The 27,568-nt window shown below is 36.2% G+C and overlaps 2 protein-coding genes across 3 annotated transcripts; both read right to left on the bottom strand.

Annotated features, from left to right (window-relative positions):
- Positions 1 to 876: 876 nt before the first annotated feature.
- On the bottom strand, positions 877 to 11,605 carry LOC141290902 (cytochrome P450 2J4-like). 2 transcript variants are annotated; one of them, XM_073823048.1, is made up of 10 exons: positions 11,537 to 11,605; positions 5,880 to 6,082; positions 5,643 to 5,805; positions 5,399 to 5,548; positions 4,614 to 4,774; positions 4,275 to 4,451; positions 2,668 to 2,806; positions 2,389 to 2,576; positions 2,171 to 2,312; positions 877 to 2,098 (listed from the first exon to the last, which is right to left on the bottom strand). In XM_073823048.1, the coding sequence occupies exons 2-10, from the start codon at positions 6,075 to 6,077 to the stop codon at positions 1,923 to 1,925; spliced, it is 1,494 nt and encodes a 497-aa protein (XP_073679149.1). In that variant the 5' UTR covers positions 6,078 to 6,082; positions 11,537 to 11,605; the 3' UTR covers positions 877 to 1,922. The 2 variants fall into 2 exon arrangements, with proteins under 2 accessions (XP_073679149.1, XP_073679148.1); XM_073823047.1 differs by having other exon boundaries at positions 11,484 to 11,590.
- A 1,369-nt stretch (positions 11,606 to 12,974) lies between these two features.
- LOC141291353 (cytochrome P450 2J4-like) lies at positions 12,975 to 27,342 on the bottom strand. The gene is made up of 10 exons (XM_073823526.1): positions 27,227 to 27,342; positions 21,074 to 21,272; positions 20,834 to 20,996; positions 20,582 to 20,731; positions 20,202 to 20,362; positions 19,882 to 20,058; positions 14,484 to 14,622; positions 14,205 to 14,392; positions 13,946 to 14,087; positions 12,975 to 13,873 (listed from the first exon to the last, which is right to left on the bottom strand). The coding sequence occupies exons 2-10, from the start codon at positions 21,269 to 21,271 to the stop codon at positions 13,695 to 13,697; spliced, it is 1,497 nt and encodes a 498-aa protein (XP_073679627.1). The 5' UTR covers position 21,272; positions 27,227 to 27,342; the 3' UTR covers positions 12,975 to 13,694.
- Between the last annotated feature and the right edge of the window lie 226 nt (positions 27,343 to 27,568).

Genomic DNA, 27,568 nt, shown 5'->3' with positions numbered 1-27,568 from the left:
CACAGCTGTTTTTTGTTTGTTTGTTTGTTTGTTTGTTTAGTAATAGTTGTTAATGAGTCCCTTGTTTGTCCTGAACAGTTCCACAACTGCCTGCTGTTCTTCAGAGAAGTCATTTTGGTCTCTTAAAATATTATTTTTTTCAGCGTTTTTGTGTATTTGAACCCTTTCCAACAATGACTGTTTGATTTTGAGATCCATCTTTCCACACTGAGGACAACTGAGGGACTCAGGCAACTATCACACAAGGTTCAGACGCTCACTGATGCTCCAGAAGGAAAACAATGCATTAAAAGCCAGGGGTGTAAACTTTTGAACAGAATGAAGATGTGTACATTTCTCTTGTTTTGCCTAAATATCTTTTTTTTTTTTTCAATTAGTATTCCCATTGAGAAGCTACAGAAGATATTTACATGTTTCCCAGAAGACAAAATAAGTTAAATTTACCCTGATCTTCAAATTCCAAAAGTTTTCACCCCCAGCTCTTAATACATTGTGTTTCCTGCTGGCGCATCAATGAGTGTTTGAATCTTCTGTAATAGTTGCTCAGTTGTCTCCAGGGTGAAAAGATGGATCAATTCTTATCTTATTCAGGCCAATACTAAATTGTATTGCACTAAATCCTATTTTGGTAAAATAATTAACATTTTGCAGATTCTGTAAACTTTTGACCATGACTGTATGTGACTTTACAACATTGTAGCTTTTTTTATACGACTAACTACTATTCTTTGGAGGAAAATGTAGAAAAAAAAACAGATATAGATTTATAAAGGTAGTTTGCATGGGTTATGTTGTCTTTATTGAGTTGGAATTAATGAAACTGAAAATGTCAGTTATTAGTAAACGTCCAGAATCTGTACAAACGATATATGTGCCTAATGTTTTAATTAGAGCATTAAAATATTAGCCAGTAATACTTCACTTTTGCTTAATATCCAAAGATTGTTCAAAATGCAATTAAGATAAATTATGAAGCCACAAAATTCAACTTCCTTAATCGTAATCTACAAGAATGTTTGAATTAGATCACGAAAAAGCCCTGGGAGTTAATGAAATTCAATGTCCTTAAATTGTCCTGGTGCTCACAAGATACACACAGCAGACCAATGTGACCTTATGAGCCGTGCCTAAAAATATTAGTCACAATTGTCTGTAGATAATGCACAGCAAATCTGATATGTTTACACAGTAAACATAACAGTTGTTGTTATGACGTATTTTAGTTGTACTTAACAGTCAGACTAGATAATGGTCAATATGTTAATATAAGCTATCCTTATTTTTTAGGAGAGTCTAAATGACAAAAATACCTGAAGGATTTTTTTTTTTCAATTATACTTTTATTCAAAAAGGATACATTAAAATGATCAAAAATGACTGTAAAGGCATTTATAATATTACACGGGTTCCTATTTCACATAAATGCTGTTCTATTGAACTTTCATAAAAGAATCCTAAAAAAATCTATCACAGTTTCCACAAATATATTTTTCAACACTGATATTTAAAAGTAATGTTTATTGAGCTGCAAACCAGCATATTAGAATGATTTCCGAAGGATCATGTGACACTAGAGACTGGAGTAATAATGTTGAAAATTCAGCTTTGTATTAGGTTATTCTTATTACGCTTAAAATATGTTTAAATTAAAAAGAGTTTGATCAAATAAATGCAGACTTGGTGAGCACTGAACTACTGTTAGTTTGATTTCCTTGCATTTTGGTGCCCAGAAAGTATGAGCAGAAAAGTATTACTGACAGCAGAAAAGCAGATTGATTTTCTTTCGAAAACACATTACATCCTTTCAGTAATTAATGTTTGTGAACCATAGCTGTGGGTTCCTGTGGGAGAAGAACCATGTAATGAACACTGGTGAACATGATTCAGAAGCAAAGCTGATTTTTGAATAATTAAAATCTACACTATCGAGGCACAGCACGTATCTTGTAGGGTTCAGGGCCAGATGAGACGCTGATAGTTCCTTTCAGACTCAGCGTTTGTCCCTCAAGAGGCAGGAAGGTGAAATGCTGCATGAGAGACGTAAAGAAGAGGAAGAGCTCCATTCGAGCAAGCTGCTCACCCGGACACATCCTCTTACCTGGAAATCAGGATCTGGATCAGTAAACTCTGAGTAAACTTAACATACTAGAGCTGTACAGACATGACCTACCTATGGAAAAAGGGATGAAACTGTCTTTCTTCAAAAATTTGCCATTTTCGTCCAGAAAGTGAGCAGGATTGAATTCAAACGGAGTGCTGTACTCATTCTGATCCTGGAGGATTGACTTCAACAGTGGCATCACTACCACACCCTGTAATAAACCAAACAGAAGTTGCAGATTCATTCACACAAATGCTAGATGGGACATAACGCAAAAACAAAATGACCTTCGGGATGAAACGTCCTCCCACTGTCGTGTCCTTGTTGGCCATTCTGGGGGGCGTGAAGGTAATAATGTTGGCAAACCTCTGGATTTCATGGATCACCGCATAGGTGTACGGCAGATTTGTCCGATCATCCATCAGTGGTTGGCGTGTCTGTCCAATCACCTGATCGATCTCAGACTGGACTTTCTCTGAAAGAAAATAGCCAACGGACAACATGCTGATGGTAGTTTTTGAGGACAAGCATCAGGAAGTCACATTTTTGATTGATTGCCATCCCACCTTGTACTTCTGGGTACTTGGCCATAAAAAGTAAAGCCCATCTGAGTGTATTAGAGGTGGTTTCTGTTCCTGCTCCAAACAGATCCACCACACAGTACATCAGGTTGTCCTCAGTGAACTCTGCCTCACTGTCCTTACACTGGGAATGATGGCATATAAAAAAGAATTTACATAAAGAAAAAAATAATAATAATACTATAAAGTTTGCAGAATTTTTACATTTATTTCTTTAATTTACTTTCATTGTTTTGTATAACAATAATTAAAAATATTTATATAAATGTATTTTCTTATATTTATTATGCATAATATAATTTTAATTAAAAAAAATATAAATAATAAAATATATACAATTTTTATTATTATTATTATTTAATTTTTTTAAATTATTATATAAATATTTTAATGTAATCTGCTTTTTTATTAATTTATTATCATTATTTTATTTTGTATTTATCATTATTATTAATATATATATATATATTTTTTTACTTTATGATTTTTTATATTTATCACTATTTCATACAATATATTTTACATATTTACATAAATATATCATTAAAATTATATATTTATTTATATATTTATTCTTTATACTATATATTATATATACACGTATATGTATTTATATATATTTTTGGGCCATTATTTATACATTGTAAATCTATATTTATTTTGTGTGTGTGTGTGTTTGTTTTTTATGTCACATATTTTATTTTTATTATTAATATTTAATTATCTGCTTTTTTTTGTTTATGATTATTATTTTATTTTTTTATTAAGATATTTATTTTTTAATTTATTTTAAGATTATTTTATAAACATCTTTATGATTTTATACAATATATTTTATATTTACATAAATTGTCTTATATTTATGTATTTATTTATATATTCATCATTTATACTATATATTAGATATACACATATGTATTTTTATATATATTTTGGGCCATTATTTACACATTGTGAATTCACATTTATTTGTATGTGTAATTTTTTTATATATATAAAATTTATTATTATTGCTATTATTTAATTATCTGTTTTTTAATTTATGATCATAATTTTATTTTGTATGTATTAAGATATTATTTATTTTTTATTTATTTTATGATTATTTTATACAAATCTAGATATTTTAAATACATCACATATAAAAAAAATATTTTTTTAAATATACTAAAATGTTTGCTAATGTACATTTTAAAATATATTTACATAAATATATTTCCTTTTATATCCCTTTTCCTGTAAATGCATTATATAAATATATTCAAACATTTTAAAATACCGATGAAGAATATTTAATTATGTATTTTTGGCCGAATTGGTGCCATTGCAGCACTAAAAGTGGAGTTTTTTTTCTGGAAAAGGGACAGAAGCAGAATTTGGAACCAGTGACAAGTGGTCAAGGTTCGGCGAGTTATCATTTCCCACTCAGGCCTTAATATAAATGCTGTAACTACCCCATTATAGAGCAAAAAATCTTTCTCTGTAGAGCATACATGAATATTCACAAAGGAGGTGCTAACGCATGTCCCGACTACTAATAAAGCCCTTTTAAAGAAATATAAGAGCACAAGGGCATCTTAGGACAACACTACCTTCTCAATCTCATCCAGATAACAGTCAATATAGTCTCTGGGGTTGGACGGGTCTCTCTCCTCCTTATGTTTTCTTATTTCTTCCTGCAGGAAGGGCTCAAGTTTAGACATGCTGGCGAATGCCGTCTGGTGTTTTCCTGGCAGCATTGACATGAGGGTCGGAAACTGATTATATAACTGTAAAGAGATAGATAAAAGATAAACATATGTTCAAACAATGAAATGTTTTTGAATGGAACTGATGCTTTAGTATAGCACTTTAACTTGTTTTATTAACTTTTTAGTTTAGTTTTAGCTTAGTCTTTTGTATGACATTGTGATAACAAGCTGATCTCGTACCCGACCCCAGTTCGAGATGGGAAGCTGCAAGAATTCATTTAAATACTTTTGCATCAGATGAAAGTTATGGTCGTCATACTCAAACCTGTGACCAAACACCAACCCACAGATTATATTAGCCACAGCATCAGTCAAAAGATGCTGAGGGTTAAAAGGCAAACCTAGAAACACAACAAAGAAAGAAAAAAGCGGTGTTATAAGGTCAAAATGCTTCCATTCACATGCTGCCACACATTTCATTTTTTTAATTGCTTTATTTTATTTATTCCTTATCACACTTTTGTTTTTTATATATTTTATTAATAATAAATTATTCTTTATTAATTACTTAATTTTAGATATGATCATTACATTTATTTGTTTTATTATTAAATTATTACTCAGTAATTTATTTATTTTGAAAAATTCTTATAAAATTATTATTTGCATTTTATTTGCTAATTATTTATTTATAAATATTATTATTAAAAAGAACTGAGTTTCAGTTTCAGAATTTCAGTGCCAACTCAGACTTTTGGATCTGCTGTATTTATTTAAATAAAAGAGAAAATTGAATGTGGCCTCCCAGATGTTTGACCTTCAAAAAGACACTTGCACTTGCAGATGGTGGCCTGCAGAGGGCAGTAAGTAAATGCAGCCCTTCAAGACATGATTATGACATCGAACTAAATTTTCATTCCCCAGCCTTGACACATTTGATTTAAATTTTCTAGAGTATTTACTAAAAGAATGAAAACAAATCTTGTTTGTGTGTGGTGCTTAGCACTAAAACGGTGCTCTTTGACCTCGTTCAGTCTGTACAGAGTCACAGAGAAAGCGACTCTCCTGCAGGATGAAGTTTTCGAGAGTTTTCTTCCCCACGCCAAAGTGTTTGAGCGTTGCTAGAGCAAAACGCCTCTGCTGACGCCACATGTGCCCGCTGGACATAATCAGACCTACACAGACAGAATAAAGTGGGCAAAGGTCAGTTTTGGAATTTTGCCAGTATTGAATCTGATTGCTGCAATATAGCTTTTTTTGCATCTGTACCTTTTCCTTTACTGAGCTTGTCAACCATAGGGAAGTACGGCCGGTCTGTGAAGATGTCTGCCTGCTCCACAAACGCCTCTTTGAAACTGTCATATCCAGTAAGCAGTATGCAGGGGTTGTTTCCCAGATACAGTGTGCTCACATTTCCATACTTCTCAGCAATCTGATCAACATGAATTGTACATGTTATAAATTCACAGTCATCTGGCATTTTTGTATTTGATATATGTGACTTACCCTCTGAAAGGAGCCCAGTGGATCACTAATGCCTATATTTAGGGCGTTTCCAATCAAAGGCAAGGGGAAGGGTCCTGGCGGCATGTTGTTTGAAAGAACATCTCGCAGGTGTTTCACCAACAGCAGTGCACACAGAAATATCAGGAAACCCTGAACATCCATCCACTCACCTATCAGCTGGGACAACACTGACGCCATGCTTACTGAGACAAGAGAGAGAATTCATTCACATTTCAAATAAAAAATTAAAAATAAAGCCCTTCAATCTTCGTGCCTGGCTGCTGATAAATCTGTTTACCTTTATTCTGCTATAACAACCGGTTGGATGCATATTATCCTTTACTTAATACATTAACTAATATGACCTTACGTAAAGAAATTTACAGGACGTGTTGTGTCTCACATCTGCAGAATCAGTGAGCATCTGACTAATATCCCTGAACTTTCAAACGCTGCTTTCAGAACTAGGACACCGAGTATGAAACATGTCAGAGAGAAAATACTGCTAATTATCATACAGGTCCCATGGAGGAACTCAGATCTGGTAAATCAATTCACACATGACATTATATTACACTCTTGACCTTGTGAGCGCACGACTGCTGTCAGTTATGAATTTTTATGACATACTTCTGTTGCACCTGATTTGTATGATGGCGATGATGGCCTAGTTTCTTACTCATGTTTACGATATTATTGTTTTATTGTTAGCAGCAGGTTTTAGAGAAACACAATCTCTTTAAATCTCCTTCAGCCTGATGTAAGAAAGATATCTGAGCTTCTGTTTAAAGCCAAATTATCAAGTACAAGCAGAATGGCTGTTGGGTCAGAAACACAACCATCTTAAAGGTTGTATCAGCGATTTCTAGCCTAAAACATAAAGTGTCAATTTCAGCTGACCTTTCTTCACGATCCGCTCGCTGCCTGCCCCATAAATTGTCTGTGAAAAAAACGCGTCTCTCTGGTCAGCCTAGGGTCCGAGATATGCCAAAAAAACAATCGGCACTACCAACCTTTCCACAGATAAACAAACAGTGTTCCAACCAATCAGCGTCAGGGGTTTGGTGTTGTGGACTTTCCTACTGGTGCAGGGATGTGAGGGAGGCGGAGCGAAAGTCCACAACACCAAACCCCTGACGCTGATTGGTTGGAACACTGTTTGTTTATCTGTGGAAAGGTTGGTAGTGCCGATTGTTTTTTTTTTGGCATATCTCGGACCCTAGGCTGACCAGAGAGACGCGTTTTTTTCACAGACAATTTATGGGGCAGGCAGCGAACGGATCGTGATGAAAGCTCAGCTGAATTTGACACTTTATGTTTCAGGCTAGAAATCGCTGATACAACCTTTAAATGTTAATATGGGCAAATGACGAATGTTTTCCCACTTGCCTTCATGCATAATCTTATTTAACTATTATTTGACTTCTATTTAACATTTGACTGTAACCAATTATTAAAAAAAACTTTATGAAAAGCCGTTGAATTTGCTGTAAAGTTAAAGTTTTTTTTGTCTTAAAATTACCTTGAATTTATTTTGTTTAATAAATAACACACAAAAGAGTAATAACACCACAAAACAAATGGTTTTGTCAATAAAAAAGGTTAAATCGATAAAATGTCATCTTAGAGGGGACTTGCAGTTCTGTGATGGGAGGAGTGAACATTTTAGAGGCTTTGAATCAATTGTACCAATTGCTTCCCAAAATGATTCACTGTTTCTCTTTCATGCTTATACTAGTGACTCTTAAGAGTGTGTCCACACTTGTCATGTTTGGTTCGATTAAAACAAACTCAGGTGCGGTTGCTCTGTTAGTGCGGTTCATTTGAGTAAGTGTGAACGCTACCATCGAACCCTGGTTTGCACCGAACAAGCGGACCGAGACCATTAAAGAGATGGGTCTCGGTCCAGTTCCAAAAGAACTCTGATGCGGTTCAAATGAAATATGAATGCAAACAGGACCAAAAACTTCTAAACTAACCAAAAACAGGAAGTAACGAGAATATAGGATGCTATGCGACATGATTTCATGAAGGGAACAAGGGGTGAATCCAAAACAAAATGAGCAGAGGGCAAACGTGCAGCAACAAGGAGGTAAAGTGCCTTTTATGAGCTCTTTGTGAGTTTGCAGGTGGTGACAGTAAAATAATATACACGCAACAATGAGCACGCTTAGTCCAGCAGATGGCATTAGGTGAATTCGACCATAAAGTGGCCATGAACTGACCGATCAGTAAGTGGTACTCTGATGTCATACACCTGCAGTGCTGCTTAAAGTCGAATGCACCTTTTCCTTTCGTTTGGAGTGTTCGGTGAGTTCCGTCATTCAACACGACAAATCAGGTTGTGAACACCTAATGCCTTTAGGTTTGATATCTTTATGTTTACTGTCCGGACCAAATAAACCAAATAAATCGAACTACAAGTTTGAACACACCCTTATATGCTATGGTGCTGGTCACATGTCACGTCTTTTGCACGCTCTAGCTCAGGGGTCCCCAAAAAATTTTCTGAGAGGGCCACATAATTTTCTTTTCTTTAATGGGGGGCCAGGTTGGTTTATAAAAGAAAATACCACGGGCCGGACTGACTATTAGTAGTATTATTATTTTATTTAGATTTTACCTGTATTTATTCTACCTTTTAATGCTAGAAGAGTTTATTTTGTTATGCACCACACAGACAACGGATCATTTCTTTTCAAAAGATATATAGGTGCATTTCAATAAATTAGAATGTCATGCAAAAGTTCATTTATTTCAGTAATTCAACTCAAATTGTGAAACTTGTGTATTAAATACATTTAATGCACACAGACTGAAGTAGTTGTGATGATTTGGCTCACATTTAACAAAAACCCACCAGTTTACTATCTCAACAAATTATAATATGCTGACATGCTAATCAGATTATCAACTCAAAACGCCTGCAAAGGTTTCCTGAGCCATCAAAATGGACTCTAAGTTTGGTTCACTAGGCTACACAATCATGGGGAAGACTGCTGATCTGACAGTTGTCCAGAAGCAGGCATGTGATTGGCTAAGGACAAAAAAGCAGGAAAATATACTAAGACATCCCCCCCCCCCCCCCCCAAATAAAGATTTGCGGTTGTCGGTTGGGAAAATTAACCGAAATGAGCATCCCTAATAGCTAGCAAATACAAGTAAGTTAATGTTAATGCAGCTTAAACATCCTGCCATAGTGGAAAATCACTCAAAATCGATCATCTAATCCCGGGGTCTTCAACTAAAACGGCTCGAGGTCCGGTAATGAACCCTGCGCACCAGCCGAGGTCCGGACAATTATATATAAAAAAACTTGTTTTTTTTTTTGCGAGACCAGGGTATCTGCAGCATATTTTATCTTAAATTCTAGACATTTAAATACTTTTTTAAAGACCTGAACAAAATTTAATTAATAAAAAAATAAATTATTAAAATGACTGTAAAAAGCATGATTTACAATTGAGATGCAGATTTCACAAAACAAAAAAGATTTCTTAAATTATAAAATTCACATTCCAGCCTTCAAGAGTAAAAAGTATCAATTCTTATATTAATTTAAACAATTATTGTCAATCAAGTATTATATTAATTAACACATATTTTATTGCCTTAATTGTTTAAATTTGTATAACACATGATCTTGTCGATCCATCAGATAACATTTACAACTCTACGTGTTTGGTGCTTAAAACCATAGACTGATTTGTTTACATTGGTCTTTTGACAACAGTAGACACGAGCTGATTAAAAATGTCAGATCATTCTCTTCCAGCAGGAGGCGCTATCAGAATGATACACAAAACAAGCTCCGCAGATGACTTTGAAATGCGCAGCGCTCATATTTATTCAATGGATAACCTTATAAAGTTTCATCGCAATTATTGCCTTTTAGTCCCCACATTTAAGACCACCGGAAATAATTAAGTCTTTCTTAACCCTTAATAACACTACAGTCATCAATAAAAATGAAGAGCTTTATTTCAAGAACCGACTTTCAAAAACCCTAGCCTACACAAAATACGTTTCTTTTTATTTTGCACAAGATAAATATTAGGGAAGTAAATTAATATCAGCATATGAAGTATATTCGTCTATCATTGTCTCTTAGAGAATGTGCACATTAGATGCTGAAAGCGCTGTTTTTACTTTCACTTTAATATATGCAGTTTTCACGTTGCCTGTGTGATATCCATTTGCTCACCGTTGTGGTTTAAAATATAAATATGTATAAAAATACAGTATAAAAAGATATATTTACAATATTTTGCAACGTAACCCCAAAATAATGCATTTCCCATCAACGTTTTTCACTCACTGAAAGCTATATCTGTCTGCCGATCTCTGCTCTCCTCACAGCACGGAAGATTGCACCCAAACGCTGAACCTAGTGTGCTTGATATAAATGTATTTATTAGAAATAGCGTTTGGCTTTTTTTTTTTATTATGTCAAAAGCTTTCACGGTCCGCATGGACGCACGCATCTTGCGGTCCGGAATCATACTTCGCCATCCGCCATTTGCGAACGGTCGCAAATACGTGACATAGGGGTCACATTTTCAGGTCGAAAAATCCGGAATTCCGGATTAATCCGGAAAAATCACATCCCTGAGAAGACAAGCATTGACACCCTTCACAAGGAGGGTAAGCCACAAACATTCATTGCCAAAGAAGCTGGCTGTTCACAGAGTGCTGTATCCAAGCATGTTAACAGAAGGTTGAGTGGAAGGAAAAAATGTAAAAGAAAAAGATGCACAACCAACCGAGAGAACCACAGCCTGAGCCTTGAGAGGCTTGTCAAGCAAAATCAATTCAAGAATCCACTGTTTTTTGAATCACATGTCAAACTCTGCCTTCAGCATTTTCAGCGCTTCCACAGACTTTTCAACTGGGAATGAACACATTATGTTGAATGTACCATTCTGTTGGTGAATTTAACAAATAATTAGGCTATGTTAATAACTAAGGGAAATTTTAGTTTGAAAGCCAACCTTTATGATCAAATACCGATATGACATAAGTAAAATATATATTTAAAATTTTTCATTTTCATTTTTTTCATATTTTTCATATCTCAACTTTTCAGAACGCAGCAAGCGTACCGCAGGTCATGTGACAAGAACCAACCAATTAGCTTCATCCTTTCCCATAACATATATCCACTAAGTAAAAAGCAACACTAAAATAAGAGCAGCACTGTCTGGAATTGCATGTTGTTGTGTCCCTAACAATTTTTTTTTTTTTTTTTGTCAAAATCAAACAGTATTGATTTGGAGAAAGAGGGGAGGCCTTGGAGTAAAGAAAAATAATATTAAAATGCAATCACTAGCATTTCTACCACAATCTAATGCAGATTCTTAGAAAACCCTGGATTGAACACCCGTTTTAATAAAAAAATAAAATTCAACAGGCAGAAAAATACAAACCGCTAACAGCCCCTTCACACCAAAGACAAAGACGGTAAGCTTAAAAACACAACGAAATAAAAGTTGGACTTTCCCCTCTACGGAGTTCACTGCACATCACAACTACAACAAAAGCCGCATCATTAATGACAAATGATCGCTACACTGCATAAATGTTGGTCAGGACATCTGTACTTACGAGAACGGTGTTTATTGATCAAACAATGAACGGTCGTGGAAATATGAACTTACAGCTGCTCAGATAAAAACTACAGGCGTCGACTGTCAAGAAACAGAAACATTGTGATGACGTCACGGCGCGTCTGCTTACGGCCCGCCTATTTTTTAACGTCACTGGGCACAAACTCAGAATAAATGTGGGAAATTAAAATAAATAAATGAATGAATGAATAAATAAATAGTGACATCTGGCATAACAATTACACAAATGTCACAACAAGCGGCCTCCAAGTAGGTTTTATATGGCACGAATAACCAGGTAAATGAGAGCTTTTTTCCTTCACCTTTATTAAAAATGTAGGACAGGAGAAGTGAACAGAGCCTTCAGTCTATCTTTCAATCTTATTTCTAAACTTTTGCCAGTTTAAAAGAGTTGTGAGGGGTACATTTGTCAGTTATCTCTGTTTTTGTAAATATTGACTTAAATATTGTAAATATAAAATTTTTGCCTAATAATGAAAATCTTGAAAAAAAAAATATGATGCACTGTTTTCAAGCTTTTTTATTATTACTATCTGCAATGAAACCTCAAATTATAACCCGTAGTTGTGAAATAAACACATATGAATCTTTTTAGATCACAATATAACTCAAACCTATAAATCCACAGAAACATTAACAAAAGGTATGCTGTGTACTAAACTTTGCAGATGAAATAACAGGTTGTTCTGGGTTTCAATTACAGGACAAATCAAAGGTTTGTTGTACCTGACTGTGTATCTACTGTGCAATTTAGTTTATTTTGTTACAAATTGAAATTTGTGGCAATGAATTCAATGGTTAGAGAGTCGGACTTGTAACCCAAAGGTTGCAGGTTCGAGTCTCAGGTCCGGCAGGGATTGTAGGTGGGGGGAGTGAATAACCAGCACTCTCTACTCTCTACTCTTCACCCTCAATACCACGACTGAGGTAAGTTCCTTGAGCAAGGCACCGAACCCCCAACTGCTCCCTGGGAGCAGCAACAATGGTTGCCCACTGCTCCGGGTGTGTGTTCACGGTGTGTGTGTGTGTGTTCACTACTGTGTGTGTGCACTTGGATGGGTTAAATGCAGAGCACAAATTCTGAGTATGGGTCACCATACTTGGCCTCACGTCACCTCCTTTCCTTTACTTTCCTATTCTTTGACCAAACATACAAGAAAAACAGTAATATTGTAAAAAATTAAAATATTAGACTGATTTACGTTTATGGAATTTTCCCGATAAAACATGTAAACACAACATATGTGTGTGTGTGTGTGTGTGTGTGTGTGTGTGTGTGTGTGTGTGTGTGTGTGTGTGTGTGTGCGTGCGTGCGTGCGTGCGTGCGTGCGTGCGTGTATACAAAGAACAACATATGGTTCAAGTATAAATATTTTTGAGGGATATATTTTAAGAAATGTATTAGGAAATATTGCATGTGTTATGCTGTCTTTGAGTTGAAACTCAAGCAATCGACCATAAGACAAAATGTGTTAAAAAAACATTTATTAGTAGCTTTAAAAAAAACAGGCAATGATAGCTTTGCCAAACATCAAAAGCTCGCTCATATTGCAATTAGGAGGCCACAAAAATCAACTTCCTAAATCACAATCTATGAGAACTTTTGAGTTATATCACCTCAAAACCCTGGAAGTTCATGAAATCCAGTGTTCTTAGATTGAGTGTTTTCACATCGCGTCATTAATCAGCCATATTGGTGGCACTGAGCGTAAACAATTCTGAATGTAACTCACAAATTTTTGCTGATAACTGCTGCTGAAACAGTCAGTTATTGTCATGTTTTGAGCTGTACTAATCGGTCAGACCAGGAAAAATATTTGAAGTACTATAGATTGACAAATCAAGGAGAAGACTGCGAAAAAACTGTCTGAGGAACAAAAGATGTTTGTGGTCGGCCAAACTGAACCAGGATTTCCAAGGCAAGAATCTTGACAACATTTGAACAGTATTGTACAGTCGGGCAGGTCTGAGTACTGACTGCCAAGATTGATGTCTCCACATTTTAATGCCTAGATAGTATATGAGTGGCAAAATATTATTAAGATTACAAAATCGGATCAATTTCTAATCACAACCATACAGTAATTAATGTTTGTGAGCTGTTGCTGTGGATTCCTGTTGGAGAAGAACCATATAATGAACACTGGTGTTTGAACATGATTCTGGAGCAGAGCTAATTTTTGTGTAATCAAAATCGAGGTACAGCACGTATCTGGAAGGGTTCAGGACCAGACGAGACACCTATAGTTCCTTTCAAACTCAGCGTTTGTCCCTCAAGAGGCAGGAAGGTGAAATGCTGCATCAGAGACGTGTAGAAGAGGAAGAGCTCCATACGAGCGAGCTGCTCACCTGGACACATCCTCTTACCTGGAAATCAGGATCTGGATCAGTAAACACAGAGGAAACCCACTCTACTAGAGTTGTAAAGACATAACCTACCTATGGAAAAAGGGATGAAACTTTCTTTCTTCAAAAATTTGCCATTTTCATCCAGAAAGTGAGCAGGATTGAATTCATACGGAGTGCTGTACTCATTCTGATCCTGGAGGATTGACTTTAGCAATGGTGCCACCATCACACCCTGTAATAACCAAACAGAAGTTATAGATCAATTCCACATCTTAAGTTGCAAATAACTAACCTTGTTTAGTCACACAAATGCAATATGGTACTGTACATATTGCAAAAATAAAATTACCTTTGGGATGTGATATCCTCCCACTGTCGTGTCCTTGTTGGCCATTCTGGGGGGCGTGAAGGTAATAATGTTGGCAAACCTCTGGATTTCATGGATCACTGCATAGGTGTACGGCAGATTTGTCCGATCATCCATCAGTGGTTGGCGTGTCTGTCCAATCACCTGATCAATCTCAGACTGGACTTTCTCTGAAAGAAAATATTCAACGAAGAACATGCTGAGGGCAGTTTTTGAGGACAAGAATTGGAAGTCAGATGTCTGATTGACTGACATTCCCACCTTGCACATCTGGATACTTAGCCATGAAGAGTAAAGCCCATCTGAGTGTATTAGAGGTGGTTTCTGTTCCTGCTCCAAACAGATCCACCACACAGTACATCAGGTTGTCCTCAGTGAACTCTGCCTCACTGTCCTTACACTGGGAATATTGGAACACACAAAAAAAGACATTTCCCATATGGCCCACTGTTCTTTAGAAAAATCCTCTAGGTCCCACAAATTCTTTGGTTTTCCAGCAATTTTGTGTATTTGAACTCTTTCCAACAATAAATGTTGATTTTGAGATCCATCTTTTCACACTGAGGACGACTGAGGGACTCATATGCAACTATTACAGAAGGTTCAAACACTCACTGATACTCCAGAAGGAAATATACCACTAATTTTGTTTTTTCGATACGATACCGATACTTTTAAGGCCAGTATCAACGATATCGATACCGATACGATTACTTCTAAACTTAACTTTTAAATTATTACATTTATTAAATTAATAAGAGTAAAATATGTAATTATACCCTTAACTTTATATTTGAAATGCATTTTAACATTTAATATGCCTTAATTGCAACTAATTAACATATTTTTTACACATGGTTAAAATATGTTTACTGTTGTGGTAACTACAAAACCTATAATTGAAAATACTTAGTTTCATAAGGGGCTGCCAGTGACAGGCTGTTGCACACATAAAATACAACATTTTTATTCTGTATAATTTATATTAACATTACTACAAAACATGATCAATGAACTTTAAGTGTTAATTTAAAGAAATGTGATTGCACAAATTACGTAGGCTACAATTTCAGTTTGTTTATTGTGAAATAGCTCAAACATGTTTTTATTTTCTGTCCTCTGATAAGCATTGTTCTGGGCTGCCGTTCCCAAAAGCATCAATGTTTTCTTATGATACTTTTGGAACGCAGCCCTATTTGAATGCACTGTCTGAAGTGAGTGAATGCTCTCTGTGATTGATTGATTCTGTCTTGCAACATTTGCGTGCGTTCAGACGAGTAGGAAAATTGTTATATCGTGCACAGTTATTCCCTAACATAGGTTATACGTCCAATTCAATGCACATTGTCGCCTTGCTTTTTGTTAAATAAACAAAATCACTGGTAAATAAAACACAGCTTAGTATCGATATTTTTAATCTGAGTATCGATACTTTCGATACTTCCATCAGTATCGATATATCGATACTTTAGGATCAATATGCCCATCCCTATTCTGTAGCTTCTGAAGGGCAATACTCAATGAAAAAATATATGATATTTAGGCAAAATAAGAACAATGTACACATCTCCATTCAGTTAAAAAGTTTTTACCCCTCAGCTCTTAATGCATGGTTTTTCCTTCTAGAGCATCAATGAGTGTTTGAAACTTCTGTAATAGTTGCTTATGAGTCCCTCAGTTGTCCCCAGTGTGAAAAGATGAATTTCAAAATCATAGTCATTGCTGGAAAGGGATCAAATACACAAAAATGCTGGAAAACCAAACAATTTGTGGGACCTGAAGAATTTTTCTAAAAAACAGCGGGTGGTTTAACTGTTTAGGGACAAACAAGGGACTCATGAACAACTATCACTAAAAAAACATAGCTGTGGATCATTCAGGTAAGAACATAGTATTAAGAATCAAGGGGATGCAAAATAATACATAGAATAATTTGAATGTAAAATAATTAACATTTTGCAGATTCTAAAAGGGGGTGTAAATTTTTTACCTCAACTGTAGAAAAATTCTATTTTAAAATATATTTCAATTTTATGTGCTCATTCATTCTTTTCTTCTGAGTCAATGCAGCGGTGGCTAGTTACCATGGTCCAATAAGAAATCAAAAAGAAAGCATCTTTCTCTGTAGGGCAGACATGAAAATTAACAAAGGAGGTGCTAATGCATGTCCCAACTACAAATAAAGCCTTTTTAAAGGAATATACAGTCAGGTCCATACATATTCGGACATCTGCACACTTCTAACATTTTTGGCTCTATACACCACCACAATGGATTTGAAATAGTGGTGGGCCGTTATCTGCGTTTACGTGCTGCGTTAATGTAAGACTCTTATCGGGCGATAAAAAAAATATCGCCGTTAATCTATTCTCAAAGTTGGGTTGGGAGCTGGGTCTAAACTACGTAAGCTATGATGACCTTCACCTTGATATTGTAGCGCGGATGACGTATATCTAGTCGAATTGCACTGTAGGGGGCGAGAGCGAGTCTTCAACTTCTGTGAAATTACCACATCAAATGAGAAGTGCAAACATGGATGCAGCTGTGAAGCCGCTTCAGGGCAGGTGCGTTGCTAGACCCTTTTTACTGGGGCACGTGAGTTATAATTTACTTTGATAATCCCGAAATAAAGACATTAAACTATATGCAACAACTGAATTGACGCTTCTAAAAGCAACGCAGTTTAATGGAAGACTGTGCACGCAGAAATCCATGCCCGTGCGCATCTGTGTATTTAACGGCAACGTGCACTTCATGCAGCCTTTTGCTATATTTGTATAGTTTGTATAGGTAATTATGTTGTACAGTAAATGCAATTGTCAAGCAGTTTGTGATGCATTTTGGAAACAGGAGATGAGCGCCTGATCTAATGCGCCACCTGGCCCGTTCTCGAAGACTTACTTTTAGTCATTATTTGGGTAGCACACATATTCTGAATGCCTTCATCAGAATTCAAATTAGTCATTTTAATCTAGATTAATTCCAAGATTTAATCTAGATTAATCTAGATTTAAAAAATGAATCTATGCCCACCCCTAATTTGAAATGAAACAAACAAGATGTGCTTTAGCTGCAGACTGTAAGCTTTAAATTGATTTGGTATTTACATCCAAATCAGGGGAATGGTGTAGGAATTACAACAGTTTGCATACATGCCTCCCACTTGTTAAGGGACCAAAGTAATGGGACAATTGACTTCTCAGCTGTTCCATGGCCAGGTGTGTGTTATTCCCTCATTATCCCAACTACAATGAGCAGATAAAAGGTCCAGAGCTCATTTCAAGTGTGCTATTTGCATTTGGAATCTGTTGCTGTCAACTCTCAAGATGAGATCCAAAGAGCTGTCACAGTCATCAGTGAAGCAAGCCATCATTAGGCTGAAAAAACAAAACAAACCCATCAGAGAGATGGCAAAAACATTAGGCGTGGCCAAAACAACTGTTTGGAACATTCTTAAAAAGAAAGAGCTCAGCAACACCAAAAGACCCGGAAGACCACGGAAAACAACTGTGGTGGATGACTGAAGAATTCTTTCCCTGGTGAAGAAAACACCCTTCACAACAGTTGGCCAGATTAAGAATACTCTCCAGGAGGTAGGTGTATGTGTGTCAAAGTCAACAATCAAAAGAAGACTTCACCAGAGTGAATACAGAAGGTTCACCACAAGATGTAAACCATTGGTTTGCCTCAAAAGCAGGAAGGCCAGATTAGAGTTTGCCAAACAACATCTAAAATAGCCTTCACAGTTCTGGAACAACATCCTATGGACAGATGAGACCAAGATCAACTTGTACCAGAGTGATGGGAAGAGAAGAGTATGGAGAAGGAAAGGAACTGCTCATGATCCTAAGCATACCACCTCATCAGTGAAGCATGGTGGTGGTAGTGTCATGGTGTGGGCATGTTTGGCTCCCAATGGAACTGGTTCTCTTGTATTTATTGATGATGTGACTGCTAACAAAAGCAGCAGGATGGATTCTGAAGTGTTTCGGGCAATATTATCTGCTCATATTCAGCCAAATGCTTCAGAACTCATTGGACGGCGCTTCACAGTGCAGATGGACAATGACCCAAAGCATACTGCAAAAGCAACCAAAGAGTTTTTTAAGGGAAAGAAGTGGAATGTTATGCAATGGCCAAGTCAATCACCTGACCTGAGTCCGATTGAGCATGCATTTCACTTGCTGAAGACAAAACTTAAGGGAAAATGTCCCAAGAACAAACAGGAACTGAAGACAGTTGCAGTAGAGGCCTGGCAGAGCATCACCAGGGATGAAACCCAGTGTCTGGTGATGTCTATGCGTTCCAGACTTCAGGCTGTAATTGACTTCAAAGGATTTGCAACCAAGTATTAAAAAAGTGAAAGTTTGATTTATGATTATTATTCTGTCCCATTACTTTGGTCCCTTAACAAGTGGGAGGCACATTTGCAAACTGTTGTAATTCCTACACTGTTCACCTGATTTGGATAAATACCCTCAAATTAAAGCTGACAGTCTGCAGTTAAAGCACACCGTTTGTTTTATTTCAAATCCATTGTGGTGGTAGCCTGTAAAAATCCAGACCCTGATCTATTAAGATTAAGGGTCTGGCATTGAGCAATGAAAAGGACCTAACTCGAGGGGCAGCACCAAGCGTGCATTTGAAACTCTCACTGCACGCAATTGGATAACGCCACGACCAATCACAACAATACATGGTGTGATGTATCTAGAGCGACGGTGAACATATAAGAGTGGATTTCAATGTTATGACATAAACAATGTGACAAGATTAATAACTATTAATTACAACAGCCGAATCAACCTCATAAAACAATTAGGTCCGATCAAACTATTCATTATATCAACTAATATGTGAATGGACACTAGCGTTTCATTCAGCAGCGAGACATATCGTCCTGTTTCAGTTAGGCTACTGCATTACTATTGAATAGTTCAGTTTTTCGTTACAGTAAGTTTACCAAGTGACTCTTACCATTTGTAAATGAGATGGACCTCATCCACCACAATCCCGATCAGATTGCCCCGGTAGACCTTGTTCGATAACATTTTTTCACCACTTCTTTTTTAACAGCCAGGACTCGAGACTGCCGAATGCTATCTGGCATTGCCCGCTTCGGATCTGTTCTTTTTTGTGTTCGCCCCAAACGCTTAACTACCAACGCTAACTGATAGATTAAACTCTTGCCATATCCAGTCTGCAAAACAGCAAAAACGTCCTTCTTGCAAAGGAACGATTCGAGCGTGGTTTTCTGTTCCTCTTTTAAATGAAAAGCCAAATCTAACTCGGTCATTGTAGCGGCCAAAACCGTTTCAAACAACTGGTTTTCATCTGTAGATCTCTTTCAATGTTTACTAATGATTCCGGACGTCGCAGCGCTGTCGTCAACAGCTTAGCTCGCCTCTGGCCCGCCTACATCAGATACGCCGATTTGATTGGTTCCCAGAATTGCTTAAGTATTCCAGTAACATGCATCATTGCTCGATACCAGAGTGTCTTGCAGAGATGCAGAGACAATTCAAATTGTGCTCTTGCAAGACCTCTGGATTTCCAGGGTATTGTGGTGGTGTATAGAGCCAAAAATGTTAGAATTGTGTCGATGTCCCAATATTTATGGACCTGACTGTATATACACAAGGGCATCTTACAACACTACCTTCTCAATCTCATCCAGATAACAGTCAATATAGTCTCTGGGGTTGGACGGGTCTCTCTCCTCCTTATGTTTTCTGATTTCCTCCTGCAGGAAAGGCTGAAGTTTAGACAGGCTGGCGAATGCTGTCTGGTGTTTTCCCGGCAGCAATGACATAAGGGTGGGAAACTGATCATATAACTGTAAAGAGACAAATAAAGGACATATATTCAAACAACACAGTTACATGAATGAAACTAGTTCATACTGGCATTTTATTATTGTTTTACTTTTTAGTTTGTTTGTCATGTGTATAACATTGTGATAACAGGCTGATCTCATACCCGACCCCAGTTTGAAACGGGAAGTTGAAAGATGTCATCTACATACTCCTGCATCAGATGAAATTTATGATCATCATACTCAAACCTGTGACCAAACACCAACCCACAGATTATATTAGCCACAGCATTGGTCACAAGATGCTGAGGGTTGAAGGGCAAACCTAGAAACACAACAATGAAAGGAAAGAGCAATTGAGATTTAAGAACAGAAAACAAGAAAACAATCAAACATCTCTTAAAGCCACCATTTTGAGGCATCCAAACATATGAGAACACAAGTGAAAATTCCTGTTTACATGCTCAATGTCAGACATTTTCCCACAAATGTATTATTGTGATAGAATTTTTTTTTGCATATCATTAAAATTATGCTCTTTGACCTCGTTCAGTCTGTATAGAGTCACAGAGAAAGCGACACTCCTGCAGGATGGAGTTTTCTAGAGTTTTCTTCCCCACGCCGAAGTATTTCAGTGTTGCAAGAGCAAAACGCCTCTGCTGACGCCACATGTGCCCGCTGGAGAAGATCAGACCTATGCAGACAGAATGAAGCAGACAAATGTCAGATTTTAGGGTTAAAATAAAATAAATATTTGAATATGTTAGGTGCAAAATAATCTTTTCTGTATTTGTACCTTTCCCTTTACTGAGCTTGGCAAAAATAGGGGAGTTCGACCGGTCTGTGAAGATGTCTGCCTGCTCCACAAACGCCTCTTTGAAACGCTCGTATCCAGTAAGCAGTACGCAGGGTTTGTTTCCCAGATACAGTGTGCTCACATCTCCATACTTCTCAGCAATCTGATCAACATGAATTGTTCAGGTTATACATTCACATTGAGTCATTTGACAATTTGTATTTGATAAATGTGACTTACCCTCTGAAAGGAGCCCAGTGGATCACTAAAGCCTATATTCAGGATATTTCCAATCAAAGGCAGAGGGAAGGGTCCTGGCGCCATGTTGTTTGATAGAACCTTTTGCAGATGTCTCACCAACAGCAGCACACACAAAAATATCAGGAGACCCTGAACATCCATCCACTCGCCCATCAGCTGTGACAACACTGATGCCATGCTTATTGATACAAGAGACAGGTTTCACAGAGGTGTTTAATGTTACAAAATGCAGATATATTAAGCAGCACAAATGTTTTCAAAATTGATAATTAGAAATGTTTCTTGAGCAGCAAATCAAAAACTTAGATCTGATAAATCAACAAGCCCTGATAAGCCCATATTTTACACTTTTGATGATAATGGCCTAGTTTCCTACATTATTGTTTTATTGTAAGCAGGTTTTTGAGAGGCACAATCTCTTTAATCTTCAGCCTGATGTAAAAAAAAAAAAAGACATTTGAACTGATGTATAAAGCCAAACGATCAAGTACAAGCAGGACACTGTTGGGTCAGAAACACAACTATCAATGTTAATATGGGCTAATTAGGGCCCAAGCCCAAAAGGGCGAAAGGTAACTCTGTACACATATAGATCTCACTGAGCCAAACAACTTTTGTACTCTGTCTAAGTGAGATATTTAGGGCAATGCAAAAAGCGCATGCTCTGGATTTGAAATACTCCTCCCAGGATTTCCGTAGGATTGTCACCAAACTCGGTCAGCATGATCTCAAGACATTGGGGATGCAACATTCGAACGTTTTGGCCGTGGCAAGGCGACACAATTATGGCGAGAAATGAGAAACAGGAAGTGTCTAATAACTAGGGTTGTGTATCGAGAACCGGTTCCATTTTAGAACCGGTTCCAAATTTCCATTAACCGGGTATTCGATAAGACACACGCATTTCGATTCCGCTTAACGATTCCCGCGTTCGCATTTTAATGTGATTTTCAAACGATTTAAGTAGAGGAAAGAAAAGAACTTCCGCATTGTTTGCGTGCAGTGCAAACATCTGAAACGCGAGCACGGAGAACAGTGGTCCTGATGCGGGTTCCCGACCTGTGTCCGTTCTCGAAGCAGTTCCGTGCATTTTCCCTTGCAGAAAAGGTTGTTCCGGCCCGGAACTGACTTCTCTTTCACATTTATTGACCTGTATGAACGAAATACGTCAGCATATCCTCATAAACACAGCGGTTTTTTTTTTGTCTTGAGTGAACTTAAACAGATAAGAAAGAAAACGCATGTGTAACAGTATTCTTAGGTCTGTGTTCGGTGTTAAAGAGACAGTCGTCTAATAAACGTGCCGCCTGTCATAAACGTTAATCAAAGAACAAAAGAAAATCATTAACTGACTGAATATCTTTTATAAATTTAATGAGGACTAATCAATATTTTATTTATGAAAAGAAAACTATGCAGTGTTTTTAAACTTTTGATTTCAATTTCTGTACCTGACATTTGTTCAGTTTTATTTATTTATGCTATTGCTAATTGATTTGCTCCTATTTTATTACTTGTCTTTAACAATTTAATGTTTGAAATTTATATTAGACTAGTTGTTTGTTTTCTGTGGTATTTTTTGGTAAAACCATAGGCAAAATACAGAATAAATATGTTTGACTAAAAACATATTGGAATCGGAATTAGGAATCGATAAAAATCGGAATCGATAAGCAGAATCGGAACCGGAATCAGAATCGATAAAATTCAAACGATACCCAACCCTACTAATAACTGTTGCACACATTGCCTGATTCTGATGAAACTTAACCAGTTTGTTCGTTGTATGATGCCGATTACATAAACGTGACTATTATGAGTCAAAGTTATAGCGCCGCCAACTGGCAGCAGGAAGTGTGTCATTTTCAAAATGCTTTGAAATCAGCCTATTAATTTTACTTGATTTTCTTCAAACTTCATCAAAATAATGTCAAAACACGGCCGATGAGAATATGTAAAGGGGTCGATGATAAATCAAATGCTGTTGCCATGGCAACGTGTCAAACTTTAAAATTAGGTTTCTGTCTTTTCGAGGCAGATAACATGCTTAGAATTTCATGAAACTCAACACACACATCAATATTAATGATAGTTAGACACTGGCAAAATGCCATAAATGGGTGTGGAGCAGGCACTCTATACCGCCATCTTTTGACAAAAGTTGGGGGATTAGTTTTTCCTACAGTCACCAAACTCTGTACATATATCGTTCTCATCAATCTGGACAACTTTCTAAATTAAACTCATTAGCTACGACCAACAGGAAGCTGGCTATTTTGATTTGAATGTGGATTTTTGGAAAAATCAGGCTGTAAACAAACAAATTCATACTGCTCATAAGAGCAGCATACTGTTCACACCAAACTTTTTTATCATGAAGAGAATCGTCTGAAGAGGCTAAATTGCAGGCGGATTTGGGATATCTTGAACGGTGTTGATGTGGTGATTTTTTAAAGTGATAGTAAAAAAGATAACCATAATTTTTTTTTTATCTTTAAAGTGCAGCATCCAAACTCTTTAAAACTTTTTTTTCACACAGAGAACTAATCATTTTGAGCAAACGCTGTTAATCACATAAGGATACAAGCTTCTATGAATTAAAGAAAATTAAAAAAGAAATCAGAAATGCTCTCACTCTGCCTGACTGTATCTATATGTGTGTGTGTGTGTGTGTGTGTGTGTGTGTGTGTGTGTGTGTGTGTGTGTGTGTGTGTGTGTGTGTGTGTGTGTGTGTGTGTGTGTGTGTGTGTGTGTGTGTGTGTGTGTGTGTGTGTGTGTGTTGAGTCTAGAGTGAGTGTAAGGGGGATGGGTGAAAGGGAGAGAGACCAGCTGTTTTGCAATAGACCATCTTTGAGGAAGAAATGCACATTGATGTTGTGTATCTACATAATCTACATAAATATGTCTGATCTTTGAGAGTCTGATTTTTTAGAGTCTGATCTTTGAGAAAATATAAAGGGGTCACTAACTCTTTCATTGTTTGTTTTTTGCAGTTTTTTTTTTTACACTGAACTGTATCATGAATTTGTCCTATGCAGTCACATAGCAAAAGAATAAGAAAAATACAGCTTTGCCTTTTAATAATTAATAAATTGCATGAGTGATTTATCTTCATTGTTAGACAATTATTTTCATAGTGTTATTTATTGAATATAAAATTATAATTAACAATTTCAAGACAAACTTCGACAACAAAACAAAGTTTGCTGTTATCTGTTCAAAACATCTGAAAATTATACAATTTTAAGATGAGTTATATTTATATTGCCCCATTACAATACTCAACTTGTTTTTTAAAGATATTTTGAAAGAATGAAGCGTTTATATAGCACTTTATTGTGTATTGATGTACACCCACATGAACTGTGTTCATGTTTATGTTAATTCACATGACATAAACTAATGTTAAAAGATACAAATTTACATTTTAATAATGTATGAATACTTTTTAGCGTAATATTAATTAACATTAATAAATGCTATTTAATTATTGTTCATGTTAACTAATATAGTTAATGTTAACAAATGAAACTGGATGGCAAAATTTTATATTGTGTGTATTTGTCTGTGTGTTGATTTTAAAGTGTAACCCTTTCAAGGGCCCGTTCATCGCTGCTTGCAGCTTTAATTATGATTGCTTTCCTACTTGCCTTCATGTGTGATCCTATTTAAGTCTCATGGAATTGTGGTAACACTTCATAGTGCTAAAAACACTTCATTAATTTTAATAAGTGAGTGGAGATAATTGACTGTTCTTAGTGTCACAACAAACCGCAGCAGATCAGACTCAAATATCCACAAAAACACACACAAGCATTGAATGACACAGCAATCTAACATTCCCCTCATTTCATGATACATTTAAATGATCCCAACACATTCAAACAAAGTCAACATAGTTGTCAAAATAAATATCTTGCGCGTGTTTTATCATGGATGCTGGCCGAGAAAATGCGTTGTGGTTTTGTTTGTGTTTGTGAGGATCTGGTGTTCCAAACACAGATACAAACTCTCACTCTGACGGAGGAACTGATCACTGACAATGTTGTTCCACCTTCAGATCGATGTTTTCAACATGTTCATAGTGTTTTATTTTTTTACGCATATTTGTCAAGAGTAATTCTGAATAGAGCCATAATCAGGTCAATGCGACTGGTTTAGTGGTCTTCTGGCATCTCCTTCATGTCCTGTTTTGTAAGGCAGGTTGACTTGTGCTTATTTGTTTAAAGAACCACTACACACTTTAAAATAAATGTTCCAAAAGGCTGTCTTTGCAGTGATGCCATAGAAGAACCATTTTTGGTTCCCCAAAGAACCTTCCAGTGAACAGTTCCTAAATGAGCTATTTTAAAGAACATTTAAAAAATCTACACAATCTTTTTTAACTATAAAGAACATTTTCTGCATTTGAAAGGTTCCATGGATGTTCAAGGTTCTTCATAGAGCCATTGATGCCAATAAAGAACCCTTACTGTATGTAATTTTGGGCCCTCTAGCAGTTAAAAACAGTCTTTCGGTTGTGCTTCGGCTTTCATAATGGAGCAGAGTCAATTCCTTTAAGAAATCAGATTGTAGGTGTATTATACAAAGTAGCCTATGTTTTAAAAAACAATACTGAAAGTTTAAATCTATCATGAATTTACTTTGGTTAATAAATAACAGGAAGTAGAGAAGTAATAACACTAGAAAACTGATTTTAAAATCTTTTTTTAATAGACATGTCATTTTAGGCCAGTAGCCCCTCACTGCAGTACACAAGACCCAGGGGTCGAGGTTACATCCACATCGTGGGGGTGGAGATAGGAAGATTTGGGGATCAGGGGGTGGAGATGGGCAGGTTTAGAGATATGTATCTGGATCTTTTGTTCTGCAGTGAGGACAACCTCTCTTAGGGGGGTCTTACGGTTTTGTGATGAGAGAAGTGAACCTTTGAATCAATTGCACAAGAATTCACTTTTTCAAAGTGCTCGGAAAAATGTACAGTGGTGGCGCCTGCTGGTCAAGAATGTGTATGCAACAAAAACTCAGGTCAAAACATGCATACAAATTTTTTACAAACCGATTGGAAATGGTTTTTGAATGCATAATATAATAAATGCAATTAACATCATCAAATACTTTGAACAATTAAGTGTCTGTATAATATGTTTTTTTAGTAATTTTAATTTACAAGGCTTGTTTGTTTTATGGAGGGCTTGTCTAAACAAGCCAATAGGAGACTATTAACTACTACTCTTGGTTTTAATTACACAAATGTGACCCTGGACCACAAAACTTAAGAAATTCTTAAGTAGCAATACATTGTATGGGTCAAAATTGTCCATTTTTCTTTGATGCCAAAAATCATTAGGATATTAAGTAAAGATAATGTTCCATGACGATATTTTGTAAATTTCCTACCATAAATATATCAAAACTTCTTTTTTGATTAGTAATATGCATTGCCAATAACTTCATTTGGACAATTTTAAAAGCGATTTTCTCAATATTTCTTTTTTGTCCTATCCTAACAAACCATGCATCGATGGAAATCTTATTTATTCAGATGATGTATAAATCTCAATTTCAACAAAAGTTTCATTAAAATGTCTACAAATGTCTAAAACTGATCCGAGATAGACGAAAAACGATAGACGCTTGTTCATTGGTTCGCCGCTGGGGGGCAATCACAGTGACTCACGGGTTCACAGAGATTAGTCAAAGAGACTGCAAACCACTAAAAAAAAGTAACCACTGGTTAAAAACGAAAGATTCGCAAAGATTTCAAAGCTTTACACAGCAGTGCTTCGAAAGCACCCATCACTATTTGCAGTTTTGATTTGGAGAAAAGAGGATGCCTTGGAGTAAAAAAGGTTGAGAACCACCAGTTTCAAATATAATATTATATTTATCATTATAATAGTTTTTAATACTATTTAAAAAGAGCCCAGATCTGAAACTAAAAAAAAAAAAAAAAAAAAAAGAGTTTTAGCGTTTATCGTTATTTCAAGAGGGTAAAAGTAAGTTGCTTCCAAAGCAGAAAAGGACAAACCGCGAACACTAAAGGCAAAGCAAAATACTGCTTAAACAACTACAACAGAACGCATCATTAATGTCAAATGATTGCTACACTGCATAGATGTCAGTACTTACGAGAACGGTGTTTATTGGTCAAACAATGAACGGTCCTGGAGTTATAAATGCACAGCTACTCAGATAAAACCGGCAGGTGTCGGAATGTTACGAAACAAATGTTATGAAACAAAAATGTTGTGAAACAGAAATGTGGCGACGTCACTACGCGTTCCCTTATTACGGCCCGCCTATTTTTTTACGTCAGTGCGCACACACTCAAAAAAATTAATTAAAATAGAAATTGAATATATAAAATAATGGTTTAACAATAGAATTAAAAACTCATTCTGTGCTAAAAACACTAATAACTTTTTCAAAAACAATCACTTGAAAATATGCCTGCATTTGTTTCTGTAGCAA

Source organism: Garra rufa, chromosome 18 (genome assembly GCF_049309525.1).
Source record: "Garra rufa chromosome 18, GarRuf1.0, whole genome shotgun sequence".
Lineage (NCBI taxonomy): Eukaryota > Metazoa > Chordata > Actinopteri > Cypriniformes > Cyprinidae > Garra > Garra rufa.
The sequence above is the reverse complement of the archived record's forward strand: the minus strand, read 5'-3'. Positions and strand labels throughout refer to the sequence as shown.